This window comes from Sturnira hondurensis, unplaced genomic scaffold (genome assembly GCF_014824575.4).
Source record: "Sturnira hondurensis isolate 20B ecotype Veracruz unplaced genomic scaffold, ASM1482457v3 Scaffold0015793, whole genome shotgun sequence".
Lineage (NCBI taxonomy): Eukaryota > Metazoa > Chordata > Mammalia > Chiroptera > Phyllostomidae > Sturnira > Sturnira hondurensis.
The window spans coordinates 6,692,593-6,710,458 of NW_028088424.1; the positions used below are offsets into that span (position 1 = coordinate 6,692,593).

The window sequence follows — 17,866 nt, forward strand, 5'->3', positions numbered from 1 at the left end:
AAACTGGGAAAAATGGACAAATTTCTAGAAACATAATTCTTCAAAACAGAGTCAAGAAGAAGCAAAAGCCTGAACAGACTGATAATAACTAGTGAAACTGAAGCAGAAATTAAAAAACTCTCAGCACACAAATGCCTTGGACCAGACGGCTTAACAGGAGAACTTTATCAAACATTCAGGGAAGAGCTAACCTCAACTCTTCTCACACTATTCCAAAAAACCAAATAAGAGGTAAGACTTCCAAACTCTTTTTATGAGGCGAACATCATCCCAACCCCAAAGCCAGATAAAGACACAAGGAAGAAAGAAAACTTCAGGTCAATATCGCTGATGAACATAGACACTAAAATCCTCAACAGAATATTGGCAAACTGGATCCAGCAATACATAAAAGATCATACACCATGATCAAGTGAGATTTATCCCAGGGATACAAGGATGGTACAATATTCACAAATCAATAAACATAATACATCACATAAACAAAATGAAAAGACAAAATCATACGATCACATGAGTAGGTGTAGAAAAAGCATTTGATAAAGTCTAGCACCCATTTATGATAAAAACACTCAGCAAAGTGGGAGTACAAGGTGCATACCTCAACATAATAAAGGCCATATATGAGAAACTTACAGCCAACATCATACTCAACAGGCAAAAACTAAAACTTTTCCTACTAAGATCAGGAACAAGACAGGGTGTCTGCTTTCACCACTTCTACTCAACATACTATTAGCAGTTCTAGCCAAAGTAATCAGATAAGAAAAAGAAGTAAAAGACATCCAAATTGGAAAGGAGGAAGTAAAATTGTCATTGTTTACAGATGACATGACAATGTACGTAGAAAACCCTAATGATTCCACCAAAAAATTACTTGGCCTAATGAGTGAATTTGGCAAAATAGCAGGATACAAAGTCAATATTCAGAAATCAAAGGCATTTTTGTATACCAACAATGAAATATCAGAAACAGAAATTAGAAAAACAAACACAATCACTATAGCAACAAGAAAAATAAAGTACCTTGTAATAAATTTAACCAAGGAGGTAAAAGACCTATACTCAGAAAACTACACAACACCAAAGAAATTAAGGAAGACTCAAATAAATGGAAGCACATACTCATGGACTGGAAGAATTAATATCATCAAAATGTCCATCATACCCAAAGCAATTTATAATTCAACACAATTCCTATTAAAATACCAGTGACATATTTCATAAATACAAAACAAATATTTTAAAAATTTATATGGAACCATAAAAGACCCCAAATAGCAGCTGCAATTTTGAGGAAGAAGAACAAAGTAGGAGGGAACACAATACCTAATATTAAACTGTATCACAAGGCCACTGTAATCAAAACAGCCTGGTACTGGCATAAAAACAGGCTCATAGACCAATGGAATAGAACAGAGAGCCCAGAAATAAATCCAACTCTCTACAGTCAACTAATATTCGACAAAGGGGGCAATAACATAAAATGGAGTAAAGATAGCCTGTTCAACAAATGGTGTTGGGAGAACTCGACAGCTACATGCAAAAAAATGAAACTCGACCACCAACTTACACCATACACCAAAATTAATTCAAGGTGGATAAAAGACTTAAATATAAGCTGTGACACCATTAAAGTCCTAGAGGAGAACATTGGCAGGAAAATCTCAGATATTCCACACAGCAATATTTTTACTGATACATCCTCTAGAGCAAGGGACATAAAGGAAAGAATAAACAAATGGGATCTCATAAAAATTAAAAGCTTCTGCATGGCTAAGGAAAACAGTATCAAGATAAAAAGAGAAGCAACTGTTTGGGAAAACATATTTGCCAATGATACCTCAGACAAAGGTTTAATCTCCAAAATATACAAAGAACTCACTCGACTTCACTCAAAGAAGATGAGCAACCCAATTAAAAAATGGGCAAAGGACTTGAACAGACACTTCTCCAAGGAGGACATACAGAGGATCCAGAGACACATGAAAAGATGCTCAGTATCGCTAGCTATCAGAGAGATGCAAATTAAAACCACAATGAGATACCACTTTACACCAGTCAGAATGGCTATCATAAACAAAGAAACAAACAACAAGTGCTGGAGAGGTTGTGGGGAAAAGGGGACCCTAGTTCACTGTTGGTGGGATTGCAGACTGGTACAACCACTATGGAAAACAGTATGGAATTTTCTAAGAAAACTAAAAATGAACGTGCCTTTTGACCCAGCAATTCCACTCTTAGGAGTATATCCTAAGAACCCTGAAACACCAATCCAAAAGAACCTATGCACCCCGATGTTCATAGCAGCACAATTTACGATAGCCAAGAGTTGGAAGCAGCCTAGATGCCCATCGGTAAATGACTGGATCAAAAAACTATGGTACATTTACACAATGGAATTCTATGCTGCAGAAAGGAAGAAGGAACTACTACCCTTTGCAACATCATGGATGGAACTGGAAAGCATTATGTTGAGCGAAATAAGCCAGGCAGTGAAGGACAAATACCATATGATATCACCGTTAACAGGAATCTAAACAACAAAACAAACAAGCAAGCAAAATATGACCAATGACACTCAAATACAGAACAGGCTGACAGGGACCAGAGGGGAGAGGGGAGAGAACCATAGGGGAAAAGGGGATGGACTCACATGAACAAGTATAAAGGACACATGGACAATAACTAAGGTGGGGGGCAGAAATGGGAGGGAGGTGGGGAGAACTAGGGGGAGCAGGGCTGGGAATATAAGACAGAAAACTGTACTTGAACAAGAATTAAATAAAAATAAAAATAAAAATAAATAAGCAAGAAAGAAAATGTCAAAAAAAATTTAAAATAAATGGTGTTAGGAGATCTGGACAGGTACATGCAAAAAAATGGAACTAGACCACCAACTTATACCATACACCAAAATAAACTCAAGATGGATAAAAGACTTAAATAAAAGTCATGACACCATAAAAGTCCTAGAGGAGCACATAGGCAGAAAAATTCTAGATATCCCATGCAGCAACATTTTCACCTGTATGTCCCCTAGTGCAAGGGATATAAAGGAAAAAACAAACAAATAGGTCTACATCAAATTAAAAGTCTTCTCCACAGCTAAAGAAAACATCAGCAAAATGAAAATGGAACCAACCATATGGGAAAACATATTTGTCAATGGTATCTCAGACAAGGGTTTGATTTCCAAAATATATAAAAAACTCAAAGGACTCCACACCAAGAAGACAAACAATCCAATTGAAAAATGGGAGAAGGATCTGAACAGGCACTTCTTCAAGGAGGGCATACAGAGGGCCCAGAGACATATGAAAGGATGGCTCAACATCACTAGCCATCAGAGAGATGCAAATTAAAACCACAATGAAATACCACTTCACACCAGTCAGAATGGCCATCATAACCAAATAAACAAACAACAAGTGCTGGGGAGGTTATGGAGAAACGGGAACACTAGTGCACTGTTGGTGGGAATACAGAGAGGTGCAGCGACTGTGGAAAATAGTATAGAATTTCCTCAAAATAGTATAAATGGAACTGTCTTTTGATCAAGTGATTGATTCCACTGCTGGGATTATATCCTAAGAATCTAAAACACGAACTCAAAAGAACCTATGAACCCCAATATTCATAGCAGCATTACTTACAATAGCCAAGTGCTAGAAACAGCCTACGTGCCCACCATGAAAGAGTGAATAAAACACTAGGGTATGTTTACACAATGGAATACTAAGCAACAGAAAGAAAGAAGGAAATCCTACCCTCTGGAACAGCATGCATGGAACTGGAGAGCATTATGCTAAGTGAAATAAGCTAGGTAGGTGGTAAAGACAAATACCACATGATCTCGCCTTAAGTGGAACCTAATCAACAAAACAAACAAGTGAGCGAGCAAAACTGAACCAGAGACATGGAAATAAAGAATAAAATAACAGCCCTGGATGGTGTAGCTCAGTGGGTTAAGCGCAGGCCTGGGAACCAAAGGGTCACCAGTTTGATTTCTAGCCAGGGCACACGCCTGGGTTGCAAGCCAGGCCCCCAGTGAGGGTTGCAGAAGAGGCAACCACACACTGATTATTTCTCTCCCTCTCTTTCTCCTTCCATGCTCCCTCTCTCTAAAAATAAATAAATAAAATCTTTCTAAAAAGTGACAAAAACAATGAAAAAATGTTATAAAAAAATTTTTTTAAATGACAGTAACCAGAAGGGTGGGGGTGGGGAGGGGTGGTTGGGGGAGGGGAATAATGAGGGAAAGAAAGGGAAGGGTGAAGTCATGGAACAAATAAAAAGGACCACGGGGTGGGGACAAACTATGGGAATGGGCTGTGGGCAGGGCAGGAGAGAGCAACAGGGGAAGACTGGGACAACTATAACTGAACATCAATAAAAAAAATAATCGGTTTTCCTAAGGATCAAAATAGATCAGATGTGTACTCTGTTTGGTTGTTTTTTTATTATTATGAACATTAAGATGATATGGTCTCTTTTCTCCCAAGATTAACACTGTGCAAAAAATATATATACAAAGTCAATTTAAAATATTAGTAAGAAATGATGATACCTCCTCCAAAAAGGGCTCACTCATACTTTTCCTGAAGATTCTCTGACACAAAACTGTAAGGTGTTTGGAGAAATTTTAACACCAAAAATTCCATACAGTCACAACTAATCCATTACTTATTTAAAAAACTGCACTTTAAAATTGATTTCATGCTTTTAAATATGTTTCAAATTAGTAAGTACCAATATTTTACCATCCATATTTAACCAAAACAAAAATAAATAAATATAAAAAACCAGAAAATAACACAAAAAATAACCAGAAAAATAAACTAGATAAATTATATAAGAAGAATGTTTCTTGTAGTTATTTGCCAAAAGGAAAAAATTAAAAATAAAATATGTCAATATAGATTTCAAAGTTTAGCCTTCACCTCTACTTGGCTCCATTTATCATTGCTATAAAAATTTTTTTGACAGTTTTTACCACCTTGAAAAGTCAGATTTTCTGGTAACATATTCTCCTGGTTAATTCAGATGCTGTGCTAAGTGTTAGAGAAAAAAATTGCTACTGAATAGAGAACCATCAAATTTACAAGATCATCAGGGGAATTGTTGAACACATGCAAAGTAAGAAATACAGTTATATGTTATATTTAAACAAAGTTTAAAGAATAGATTAGGTGAGAATGCTTGCTCTAAATGGCTCTCTCACACAACTGAACCCCACCCCCAACACACACTGTGGGAGTTCTGGCACACTTAGTAACCCCACTTAGAATCTGGCAATACAAAAAGACCATCAGTTACATGTTTGGAAGGAATGTTTGTTCCTGGAGATCTTTAATCTCAACTGTCAACATCTGATTGAAATAAAGAAAACATCTTTGTTAAGGAAATGGAGATGGTGAAGAGAAACAGGTTAATGAAAAATAATTAGAATTACTCTGTTGATAGAAAATGACAGCACTCAAGGACAGCACCAAGTGACAGCTGCTCAAGTGACATACTCATTGAACAGCCGTTTTAGGTTTGCCACAGTGTGCTCAATAACTGATTAAAGAATGCAGTAAATGTACTTACCAAATATTTCCCCTCCACTAGCATATTCTGTCACCAGATAAATCATCCGTTCTGTCTCCATAACCTGGTGCAAAGGAAGGAAAATTATAGTGACACAAATGACATCATAGGATGAGAAACTAATGACTCTTACTTTGTCATCTGCAATATTAATAATCACTACTGCTTAAAGTAAACTTAAAACACTAGTGGGAGTGGACAGATATAAATGTTATTAAGAAAGGGGAAAAATAGGTATTCCTCCAAGTTCTTAAAAGTAGAAATATTTACTACTTGAGGAAGACAGTCCTTTTGTTCCATAAGGCCTCTGTAATCTCTTAAACAAAACTGAGAAGCAAAGAAGCTGACAAGAACTCAAAAGTTGAAATTTAACACTGGTCATTTGAGACTCAAAATGTTCCCACCTAAACCTAACAAACCAAAGAAAGCCTTAGGGAAAAAATGGGAATCATTCAAAAACTGCTCAGAAATCACATATGGCTGTACTTTGTTTTAAAAGTAGAAATAACTTTTCATCACCCATTTATCAAAACTGGGGACAATCATGTAAATATTCAACACTTCGAATAATGTAAACTACTCATTGCTCATTCTGTCTTGCTCTAAATTTCCCTCATATATATTTATATACAGTTTTAATATATTTATATATTTAATATATTATAATTATATAAACATGTAATATATAATTATTGTGTATTTTGCTAACATTTAGTACCTTTTAAATTAGTTGTAGTGTGTTGTCAGTCCTTTCTTCCTTTTAACCTTTTTCATTAAATATTTTTAAAATAATAATGAGTATATACACTCATTGTAAACATTTTAAATACCTGTTGTATAATCAAAGACCAAAGGCTTCCCTCTTCTCAACCCCTCCATTTTATTCCCCAGGGGAAACACTGTTAGTAACTTATTCTGTATCATTCTAGAGAAATGCTGTCCAATAGAAATATGAGCCTTACATACGATTTAACTTTTCTAGTGATCACATTAAAAAGCTTTTTAAAAAGGTGAAATTAATTCTAACATATTTACCCCAATATGTTGAAAAACATTTCAAAAACTTTTTAAAACTGTAAACTGCTTCAATTTTCACATTCAAATTATTTTAAATAAAATTACAAATTCATTTCTGCCCTGGCTGGGGTGGCTCAGTGGATTGAGTGCAGGCCTGAGAACCAAAAGGTGGCCGGTTCAAATGCCAGTCAGGGCATATTCCTGGGTTGCAGACCAGGTTCCCAGGTGGGGGTGTGTGAGAGGCTATGGATCACTGTCTCTCACACATCAATGTTTCTCTCCCGCTCTACTTCCTTTCCCCTCTCTCTAAAAAGAAATAAATAAAATCTTTACCAAAAATAAAATTCATTTCCTCATTTGTTCTAGCCACATTTTGATACTCAATAGCCATGTGTGGCAAGCAGCTATCATATTGAGGCATTCTAGACTTTCACTACACTTCACAGTTAATTACTTTGTTAACTTATTTCCCAGTGACTTATCTTTGACATCTTTATATATTAGTACCATATAACAGTATTATGCATTATATTAAAAAAGATTTACTTCTTTTTCAATGGGCTCATTATACTCCACTCCACATCAACTTAATTTTCTAATCTAGTAACTGTGTCATTCTTTTTCCTCTTTAATTTTTAAAAACCGTATATATACTGGTGGTAGCTCACTGCTTGTTATAGGTATTGTTTATAGGCACTCTCTATATGTTGATATATATAACAAAAAAGAAGGGCTCTAAATATATGTAGGTCCTTAGAAAAAAAGAAAAAAATGTCACATTGTATATGTATGCCTTTTAACCCCAGGCTTTTTACTGACAGCACCTGTTCTTTTATTGTTACACTTTTCAACAGCTCACCTATATTTGGCTCACTCTATAAACCTAAGAAGACTGAAGCTTTGGCAAATGACCCCAAAACTAATTTGATACTTCAGAAGACAATTTGACATTCACCCTGGCAGCTCAGACTCTGCCACTAACAATACTAGCTGCCAGAGAGCAAAATTAAAGCTTAAAAGAGAGCATTGTTCAAAGCCAAGGCTGAAAGTAGGGAAATTCTTACAGGCCAGTGAAATCTTGGGTAAGAAAGGTAAACTTGCAGAAATCCATTATAAGGTTAATATTTATAAGTTAACTTTTCGAGGAAGAGCAGCCTAAGAAGCCCTATAATTATTTAAAGGTGGTTTATTTAAGAAAGTGAGATCAAGAAGTTTACTCAGTCTATCAGGATAGGAAGCAAGCAGAGGTCAGATACCTCTGAGCTTGCAGACATGGGTCTTGAAGCAGAAAGCTTTCACAAGTTTACCTCTGGGGTATGATGCAGGTATGGGTTCAACATAATTTAATCTGATAAATTTTAACAGGTCTGCTCTGCTGATCTAGTTCAATTTTACTATGTGAGTAGCTGATGACAGAGAAAAACCCTAAATCTGTAGCCTTAACCACATATAGTAATATCATGACATGATTTCTTCTGGGCCAATAACAATTTACTGCAGGCTAACAGCAGCAAAGGAACACCGTGGGTAGCCATTTCCTGCAGAACTAGGGGATAGCTGTTCTAGTAGAAAGCATAGGCAGAGCTTGTGGCTGCCAACACAATACAGTTTGAGAAGCACCCCAAAGCCCCACTTTTCCCAAAATATCACTTCCACCAGTCTGATAAGGGAAGATCCTCCCCTCCTATCCAACTTGAAATTGCAGCAATTAGATTTACAGCTTCTGCAGTAGGGCTAGGGAATAATTTTGGATGATAGCATGGAATATGCATGTTTCTTAAGAAGGTAAGAAAACTAAATTAGAAGTCTCTTCCATTATACAGACTCAATCCCTTGGTTATCAAAATAATCAAATGCTACCTTGGAAAACTAAAAACTAAGTCCGGACCTTACTAGGATAGAAAGGAGATAGGTTCTGGCCGATACAGGAAGCCATACTTTATCCTTTGCCTTCATAATTTATAACAATATCACACAAATTAGTTTAGATAACATTATAAAAATAATATGCATTCATCTCTAGCTTCTAATCTCTCAAAATTCTACGTTCCTTTTGAGTTTCCCATTCTGTTTTAGGGTTCTGACTTAAGTTCTCAACATTTCTGAATAACCTTTTTGTGTCATTTTCACTAAGAATGGCATGAGTACTGAGCAGGGGGATAAAAGGGTGGGGAAAATAGTAGGATGAACATGTGAACCCAGAAACAAAGTTGCACATGTTCAGCCAATCAACCTTTACTTTAAAGGGTTTTTTTAATGCTGCCATGAAATAAGCCGCTAGATTCCTACCTGGTAAAGCCTGATGATATGGGGGTGGCAAAGCATCTTCATAATTTGAACTTCTCGGAAAATCTTCTTCAAGTTTTCTTCATCTAGCTGGGTCTTGTCTATGATCTTGATAGCAACCTTACAACAGAGGAAGAAAATTTACTCTGATGCATTCATTATTAAAAGTGGTTCACTAGTGGAAATTAAATCTATTTTAAAACATTATATTCCTCAAAACACAAGCTGCCAGTATTTTCTCTACAGAATGTCAATAAAGAAATGAATTTACTCTTTTAAAAAAGATAGAAAATGGATTTTTCGCAAATTTGTCTCAGAGGAACGGACTCAAAAGCTAATGAGTTTTCTGCCATTTCTTAAACTGTTTCTACAGTAAAATCTCATGATAAAGTACTTCATTACTCCACTGATGTGGTTATAGTCTGAGAATCATGCTGTGGTGCAGAGTATGGTATGTAGAGCCTCTTATTAAGACAATAAACTTGTATCATAAGTACAGATGATTTAGTCATGGTTCAACCAAAAAGTCCAAAGGTGTGTTCCACATCTCATCAGGTGCTTGCACGGCTCAATAACGGTGTTGGTGGTGGCAGCGGCAAGCAGTAACCACATCCTGAACATTTGTGTGCTAGGCATAATTCTCAGTGCTTTTCAAGTACTACGTCATTTAAACCTCATGACATCCATATTATTATTAATCTTGTTTTACACATGTGGAAACTGAGACACACAGAGATTAAATAATTTACATTTATACGTGGTAGATCCAGGATTGAAGCCCAGGTAGCTTAGCTTTAGAGTCAAATTCTTAACCGCAATGCTATAAAAATGTGAGGATCTTTCTGTACTATATATACACTGCATTAACATAAAGCACCTTTTTTATTTTGCTTATTTTTCTTAAGATACTCAGCAGCACAAAAATTTTAAAACAATGAAAGGTTAACTTTTAAACAATCTACTAAATCTAAACTTCCTCTTTATTCTTGGTGAAATTCTCAAAATATTGTGGTACTCCAAAATAATTGTGTCAGTTTCAATTACTCAATCAGCATGTAAGCAATGAATTATTAGTTGGATGAAGGACTAGGGCTAGGCAAATGCTAGTCCCTTTCAATACTTAAAATTCTATGATTCTACATACTGGGATAGGTAAAGAAAACTTATTTAAGAAAAAAAAGCAAAACCAGGAAAGCAAACTATCAACACTAAAAATGTTTATTAGCCCAGAGAAATAAAGACTGTGTAGAACTATATCTGATAAATGATACAAATGTTTGAAGACAAGCATAAAAGTAAATTAGTTTGGAGTATTTCAGATGTTAGAATGAGGACTAAAGGGAGATAGCAGAAGGAGACAAATTTCAGCTTGATTTAAAGAATATTTAAACCCTGCCTAATGATGGAACATAATAAAATGATGTGGGTGTCATTTGAGCTACAAAGATTAATCAGACACAGCCTTGACTTCAAGAAATTCACAATTTAGCATGAAAATAAATATGTGAAACAAACAACAGTAGAGTGTTGTAAATACAATCACTAAAGCTTTGTGCAAGGTATAATGGTATGATCTTCACCGGGGAGAAAAGATATAGACGTAGGAAAAGACTTCATATTCATAGTGAAGGCCTAACTTGAGAGAGAATTGGGAAAAGCAGAAAGAAGGGTAGAAAATTTTATGAGGAGAAATAGCAGAATCACTAACAAATTTCACCAGCTGTTTGATTTCTTATGTCTTCAACCAACTTTGGGCCTAGATGGAGACATAAGTAGACACACTGTGCCCTCTTGCACAACCAAAAGAAGGACAACAAATTTAAAAACAAAAACCAACCAAAACTGCCAGAAAATCGAACTGTACGGAAGTCTGACACCCAAGGAGTTAAAGAAGAAACAGTAGGAGCCAGACCAGTAGGAGGGGCGGAGACAGGCAGCTGGGTGGAAAGGACTAGAGGTGGTGGGTGGAAAGGACTAGTTACAGAACAGAGCTCCAAGCGGGGGGGGGGGGGGGGGGGGGGGCAAATTTTGGGCCACCCAGGGATGCCAAAAACTGTTACAGAACAACAGGGGCCCCTCCAAGGACAGTATACCAATACCGTCGGGACCACCTACTGGGCTTGTCTGTCCATTGCCAGAGGAAATATGTCTCTCAAAGCCAGAGACTTGTGAAAAGGAAAGGATATGTTTATTTAAAGCTATACTGACTTAAAGTAGTGACCCAATGTCCCCATTAAAATATCAAAGTCCTTTTGGATATCCATAGATACCCACAGCGCTTCCTTCTCCCCCTGCCCTAATTTGGGGTACCATAACTCTGGAAAGAAGCGCACATCTGTATTTCAGGCCGCTGGCACCGTCAGCTATATCACAGTCCAAGCAGAATCTCTAATTACTCCAAAGCCATGTGGCACCTTCTCATGGCCTACTGGCAACAGTTCTTTGTACCCACTTTCCAGGTAAAGTCTCTCCTGCTTCCCAGGCCACGTGGCCAAAGGGAGCACCCCAAAGCCACGTGGGCCTCTTCTACCAAAGCTGCAGGGGTCTGCACTCTGGCCAAAACTGCATGGTTCTTTCCTCCACATGGCTGCAGGGGTGGTGGGTAGGGTCGCCACTCTGGCAAAGCCGAGTGGCAATTCTCTGTTAAAGCCGGATGGTGATTCTCTCTACCTCCAGCTGCAGGAGGTCCCCACCTTGTCCAAAAGCACGTGGCTCTCTCTCAATGGCTGCGGTGCCTGGTTTTAAATCCCCAGGCCAATCTTCCTCTGTACCCCTATTTCTGACTCCTCCCACAATCAATTACATCTGCCAGCATTTCTTTATTATTCCAAGTTTATTGGGCTGCCATCATGAGTCTGGGTAGGTATGGCATGTGTCCTGGAGCTAATCTTCTCCAAGCTCCCAAACTGGCAGGTCCCCCCAGTTACATCTTGGGGGGAAGTGACTTCCATTCCCCTGGCTCCAAGCCTGGCCACAGCCATTTAACATATCCAAGTGACCTGCCAAAGGCTATAGATGTGTTAAATGACCATGCCATGGATTAGCTGCAAGGCTGTGGCTGTACAAAACAGCCCTGCATGTTCCTGCTCCATGTGTCCCTTCCCCCAACTCACACCTGTGGGGGAAGGGGTGAGGATATCTTATATGTCTCTCTAATATTTCTTATAAACACCTTGAGTTCTGGACCCCATCCCAAATACCTTTTTGGGGCCCCGCTCTTGGCTGCACCCTGTATCACTAGTGGCGGCTGGTGGAAAGGGCAGTCCGACATTTGTGTGCAGAAAAACTGGGAGGAACTAGGGAATGAGAAAGACTGCTCAACCCAGGGTTCCAGTGAGGGAAAATAAAGCCTCAAAACCTCTGACTGAAAAATCCTGTGGGGGTTGCAGACATGGGAAAAACTCCCAGACTCAGAGGAAAGTTTGTTTGACAGACACACAGGGAACTAGAACACACACAAAACCACTGACCCAGGAACCAGCACCAGAAGGGCCCAATTTGCTTGTGGGTAGCAGGGGAAGTAACCAAAAGCAAGTTGACAGCTAAGCAAGTAGCACTGATCCCTCTTGGATCCCTCCTCAACATACAGCACCACAACACAGTGATGTGGGTTGCCCTGTCCTGGCGAATATCTAAGACTCCTCCACTTACTATGAAACAGGTGTGCTGAGACAAAAGAAAAAAAAAAGGCCCAAATGAAAGAAAAGATCAAGATCAAAGCTCCAGAAAAAATACAACTAAGCAAAAAAGAGACAGCCAACCTATCAGATACACAATTCAAAACAATGGTAATCAGGATGCTCACAAAACTGGTTGAGTAAGCTTGCAAAATAAGAGGACACAGTGAAGGCTACACAAAGCAAATTAAAGGAAAATGTAGAGGGAGACAATACTGACAAAGGAAACCAGGACTCAAATCAATGGTGTGGACCAGAAGGAAGAAATAAACATTCAACCAGAACAGAATGAATAAACAAGAATTCAAAAAAATGAGGAGAGGATTAGGAACCTCCAGGACACCTTTAAACGATCCAACATCCGAATCACAGGGGTGTCAGAAGGATAAGAGGAAGAGCAAGAAATGGAAAACTTAGTTGAAAAAATAATGAAGGAGAACTTCCCCAATCTGGCAAATGAAACAGATTTCTGGGAAGTCCAGGAAGCTCCAGAGAGTCCCAAAGAAATTGGACCCAAGGAAGCACATACCAAGGCACATCATAATTACACTGCCCAAGATTAAAGATAAGGAGAGAATCTTAAAAGCACCAAGAGAAAAGGAGATAGTCACCTATAGGAGTTTCCATAAGACCATCAGCTGATTTCTCAAAAGAAACCTTGCAGGCAAGAAGGGGCTAGAAAGAAATATTCAAAGTTATGAAAGGAAAAGACCTCCATCCAAGATTTCTCTATCCAGCAAAGCTATCATTTAGAACAGAAGGGCAGATCAAGTGCATCCCCGATAAGGTCAAGTTCAAGAAGTTCATCATTATCAAGCCCTTATTATATGAAATGTTAAAGGGTGTTATCTAAGAAAAAGAGTAAGATAAAAAAATATGAACAGTAAAATGACAACAAACTCACAACTATCAACGACCACACCTAAAGTCAAAAACAAAAATGAACTAACCAAACAAATAGAACAGGTACAGAATCATAGAAATGGAGATCACATGGAGGGTTATAAACAGGGAAGGGCGGCAGGGGAATCGAGGAAAAGGTACTGGGAATAAGTAGCATAAATGGTAAGTACAAAATACACAGGGGGAGGTTAAGAATAGTATAGAAAATGCAGAAGCCAAGGAACTTATAGGTATGACCCATGGACATGAACTAAGGTGGGGAAATGGAGGGGGCGCCACAGTGTGGAGGGGAGGAAATGGGAGAAAATGGAACAACTGTAATAGCATAATTAATAAAATATATTTCTTAAAAAGAAGTCTTGAACCATATGACCCCTGACCACTTGCATTTCTGCTTGTCCTCATTACTGTGCCAAATCACGTACAGGACCTTAAATCCAGCAATTAATCTGGGACCTGCACTTACTTCTCTAAGAACAGTTCCCAAAACACACAGACAAAAAAACCACGGTATACAATGTCCTCTTTCAGAATAAATACCTGGGTCTTAATAGTAATTATTAATAAAACCTTACACATGAAGAGCACACTATAATTTACAGAGTACTTTCATATACACAATAAGCTTAGAAAATGGCAGATGTAATGGAACATGAGTTATAGGTATATCTAAGGACATGGGTAGGTGTCAGCAGACACCTCCAGTCTCAGGGAACTGCATTTGTTTACCTCAGAGAAAGTATTATCATGTTCTGTGTGTGCCACTATGCACAAAAGGTTGGGAAGCACACTAGGATTTGTTAATCATCAGCTGTCCACACTGGGCCTGAAATCCTTTATTCTGCCATGCCTCCTACAAATGGATAACACAGAAAAAGTAACAGGGGATGGGAGAGGAGGTGCAGAATGTGAGTCTTCAATGCATTTGACAGTATTTTTGCGCTTTTCACCCCCAAGTCAATAGTGGGTCACACTGCAACTGGGAGAGGCATACAATGAGGCTTCCCAGTTCGCACTGGACTGATTCTTAATTTCATCTGCATTCTGAAACAACAGGATTTTCTTAAAGTAAACAGAAAAACAAACCTAATTATTTATGACAAGAGTGTCAAATTCATTTTCACCAGGGGCCACATCAGCCTCTGGGTTGCCTTCAAAGGGTCAAGTGTAATTTTAGGACTGTATAAATGGAACTACTCTTTAGGGGCAAGGAGCTCAGCACTGCCACTAGGTAGAAACAAGGTGCCAGACCAGATAAAACAAGGTACAGGGCCAGATTTGGTCTGAGGGCCTTGTGTTTGTCACCTGTGATCTATGACAACAAAGTTGGCTATTAAGAGCTCATAACACACACTATGCACTTATATTTTTAATTTAATAACATAGTGGTATATACTATGGACGTAGTTTTGGTTATAACAAGTATATCTGACTTCACATGAAGGAAATACGGTAATATATTAAAAATGTATTCTTTTCAGGGAAAATTGCACTAAGTATACAATCTGTCTTAGAAAATGGACACAGAGAAGTTTTTAAAAATTAAAACATCAAATTCCTATCTACTCTTTAGTAAGAATCAAGATTCAAGAAGACACAGGGAGGTGAAGCTCTGCCTAGCAGCCAAATACAGTATCAAAAGTAAGGACTCTGGAATTGTCTCTTAACATATAACCTTGAGCAAGTCATTTAACTTTTCTTACCTATAAAATGTGGGCAACAATAGAACCTATATTCAAGGTCGTTGGAGATTAATTAAGCTAAGGTATGCAGTCTGTGCAGTATAAAGCCTGGCATGAGGTAAACATGAAATACACATTAATTACAGATTCTGTCTGCTATTATTCATTGACTTTTTTGGAATCAAGCCTTAAACTTTAGGCATTCCTTGGCAAGGATTAAATCTGCATCATTAAGCAACATAATCCAGGATCTGAAACACATCAGCTTCTTACTCAAGGGGCTAGTTGGGGGCCCAAGAAGCAAAATAGCTAACAATTTATGGTCAGCATTCAGTATTAACCAGCTGCTTCAGCTGATATGTGCAGAATATGGAAGAAATGGAGCTAGGGGAAAAATGCATTTCATTCAGGAAAGTCACACTTAGTTACAGGATGGAACCCACAGCCAGACCTGATCCTGAGGGCTGTGCCAGTGAGAGAGTGTTCTGCTTTTTCTTGGCAAGCCAGGCCCCCTTCCATCCTCCATCCATACTAAGTAGCTAACACCAGAGAGAAGGACACATAATGCCACTTGGCATACATGCCTGATACTTAACGGAGAATGCAACTTCTTAAAGCCCCTATTCTAGGTGCAAACTGGAAAGTGGAGGTTTACCTAAAAATCAGAAAAATACCAATGAGAAAGAAACTACCATGTCAGAGTACAGGTAGCTGGCAAGAAGGTATGATTATTTTGAAGATCATAAAGTCTTACTGCTACAGATTACTGAAGGCTATATTATACACACTTTACCTTAACATACATACCAGTTGTTTGAAAAATTAAATGTGTCTATAGAAAAAGGTAAATCTCTGAATCACATACTTGCACTACATAAAAAATAGGACAATGCAAAAGACCAAGTGATAAAATTCCTTTAAAAAGAAAAAAGTGCTCCCTTACACTAACTAGTACACAGATTCACGACTAATAATTTCACAGAATACAGTAAGCAGACTAAATGCTTTTAAAAAGAAAGACAAAACATTATGACAGTGTGGGGGAAAAGTGTATTTTTTCAATATTCTTTTAGGAAAAGATCTACTTTGTATTGAAATGTACTAAAATTTAGACAGATATTAAACTTTTGCCATTGTGAATTATTTTCAGTGGGGCTGTTTTTATATTAACTTCTGCAGCTAAATTTTTATTTTTTTTAATTCTATGACAAAGTTTATGTAGTCTAGCTCATTCTCAGCTCAGGTCTAAAATCATTTTATGGTCTGTATCTACAGTCTGGATCTACGCTGTTCACTACAGTAGACATCAACCACATGTAACTACTGAGAATGTAGAATGTGGCTTGTCCAAACTGATGGGCTATAAATGTAAAATATACACCATAGTCCAAAGCCTAACTATCAAAAGAGAATGTACACGATCTCACTGATAAATTTTATATTGATTACATGTAGAAATAATATTTTTGGCCATTTAAAATATATTATTAAAACTAATTTCAACCCAAAGGCAACCTATAGAATGGGAGAAAATATTTACAAACCACTTATCTGATTTTTTCATTTAGTTTTTATTTCATAATCACAAACTTAACTCTGCAATCCAACTAGACTCGAAGGGGTAAAGAAAACATGGAACCCTATGAACTGCGGCAAGAGCATGAAGATTATACAACAACATTCTAAGCAGATGGGGGGAAGGGGGTACTCTTTGAGTGACAGAAGGAATGGTCTGATGGTTAAGATAAAACACAAGTAAAATTTATTAAAGTTCTCCACAGTCAGTAACGGTGATCTTCTTGTCATTCCTGGACCCACAGTGCTCCATGGCTGTCACAACATCCACGCCATCTTTCACCTGGCCAGAGACCACATGTTTGCCATCCAGCCACTCAGTCTTGGCAGTGCAGATGAAACACTGGGTTCCGTTTGTGTTGGGTCCAGCATTTGCCATGAACAAGATGCCAGACCTGTGTGCTTCAGGATGAGATTCTCATCATCAAATTTCTCCCCATAGGTGGACTTGCCACCTGAGCCATTGTGGCATGTGAAGTCACCATTTTCTGGCACACAAATCCCAGAATAATTCTGTGAAAGCAAGAACCTTTAAAACCAAATCTTTTCTCCCAGGTGCTCAGAGCACGAAAGTTTTCTGCTGTCTTTGGAACTTTGTCTGCAAACCGCTGGAAGGAGATGCGGCCCAAGAGCTTGCCATCAGCAGCAATGTCAAAGAACACACTGGAGTTGACCATGGCTGGGCATGGGAAGATCTGGGGTGGCATCTGTCTGCAAGGCCTGATAAGGGGTTAATATCCATAATATACAGAGAATTCATACAACTCAATAGAAAAAAAGGGGAAAAACCCAAGTGACCCAATTAAAAACTAGGCAAATGATCTAAATCGAAAGAAGACATAAAAATGTCCAATAGGTACATGAAAAAGTGCTCATCACCACTAATCATCAGGGAAATGCAAATTATAACCATAATGAGATTATCACCTCACACCTATTAGAATATCTATATCAAAAGGCAAGAGATAACAAATGCTGGCAAAGAAACGGAGAAAACAGCCCTGACCATTATGGTTCAATTGTTTGGGAGTCATCCTGCAAAGCCTGTAGGGGTCACCAGCTGATTCCCAATCAGGACACATGCCTGGGCTGCAGGTCTGGTCACCAGTGGGGGAGCATACGAGAGGCAGCAGA

General features: G+C 38.1%; 1 protein-coding gene and 1 pseudogene across 6 annotated transcripts in view; both read right to left on the reverse strand.

The window, feature by feature from the left end:
* Positions 1-9,036, reverse strand: part of LOC119000562 (serine/threonine-protein kinase SIK3) — a 163,646-nt gene extending 154,610 nt beyond the window's left edge. For 5 of the 6 annotated variants that reach the window (XM_037065672.1, XM_037065675.1, XM_037065673.1 and 2 more), the window contains exons 1-2: positions 8,899-9,036; positions 5,593-5,656 (exon numbers count right to left, since the gene is read on the reverse strand). In XM_037065672.1, the coding sequence (XP_036921567.1) occupies positions 5,593-5,656; positions 8,899-8,940 (106 nt within the window). In that variant the 5' untranslated portion in view covers positions 8,941-9,036. The remainder of the gene's footprint in view (positions 1-5,592; positions 5,657-8,898) is intronic. The other variant, XM_037065676.1, reaches the window with a different exon arrangement.
* Positions 9,037-16,757: 7,721 nt separating this feature from the next.
* On the reverse strand, positions 16,758-17,539 carry LOC119000589 (peptidyl-prolyl cis-trans isomerase A-like; annotated as a pseudogene).
* Positions 17,540-17,866: the final 327 nt, after the last annotated feature.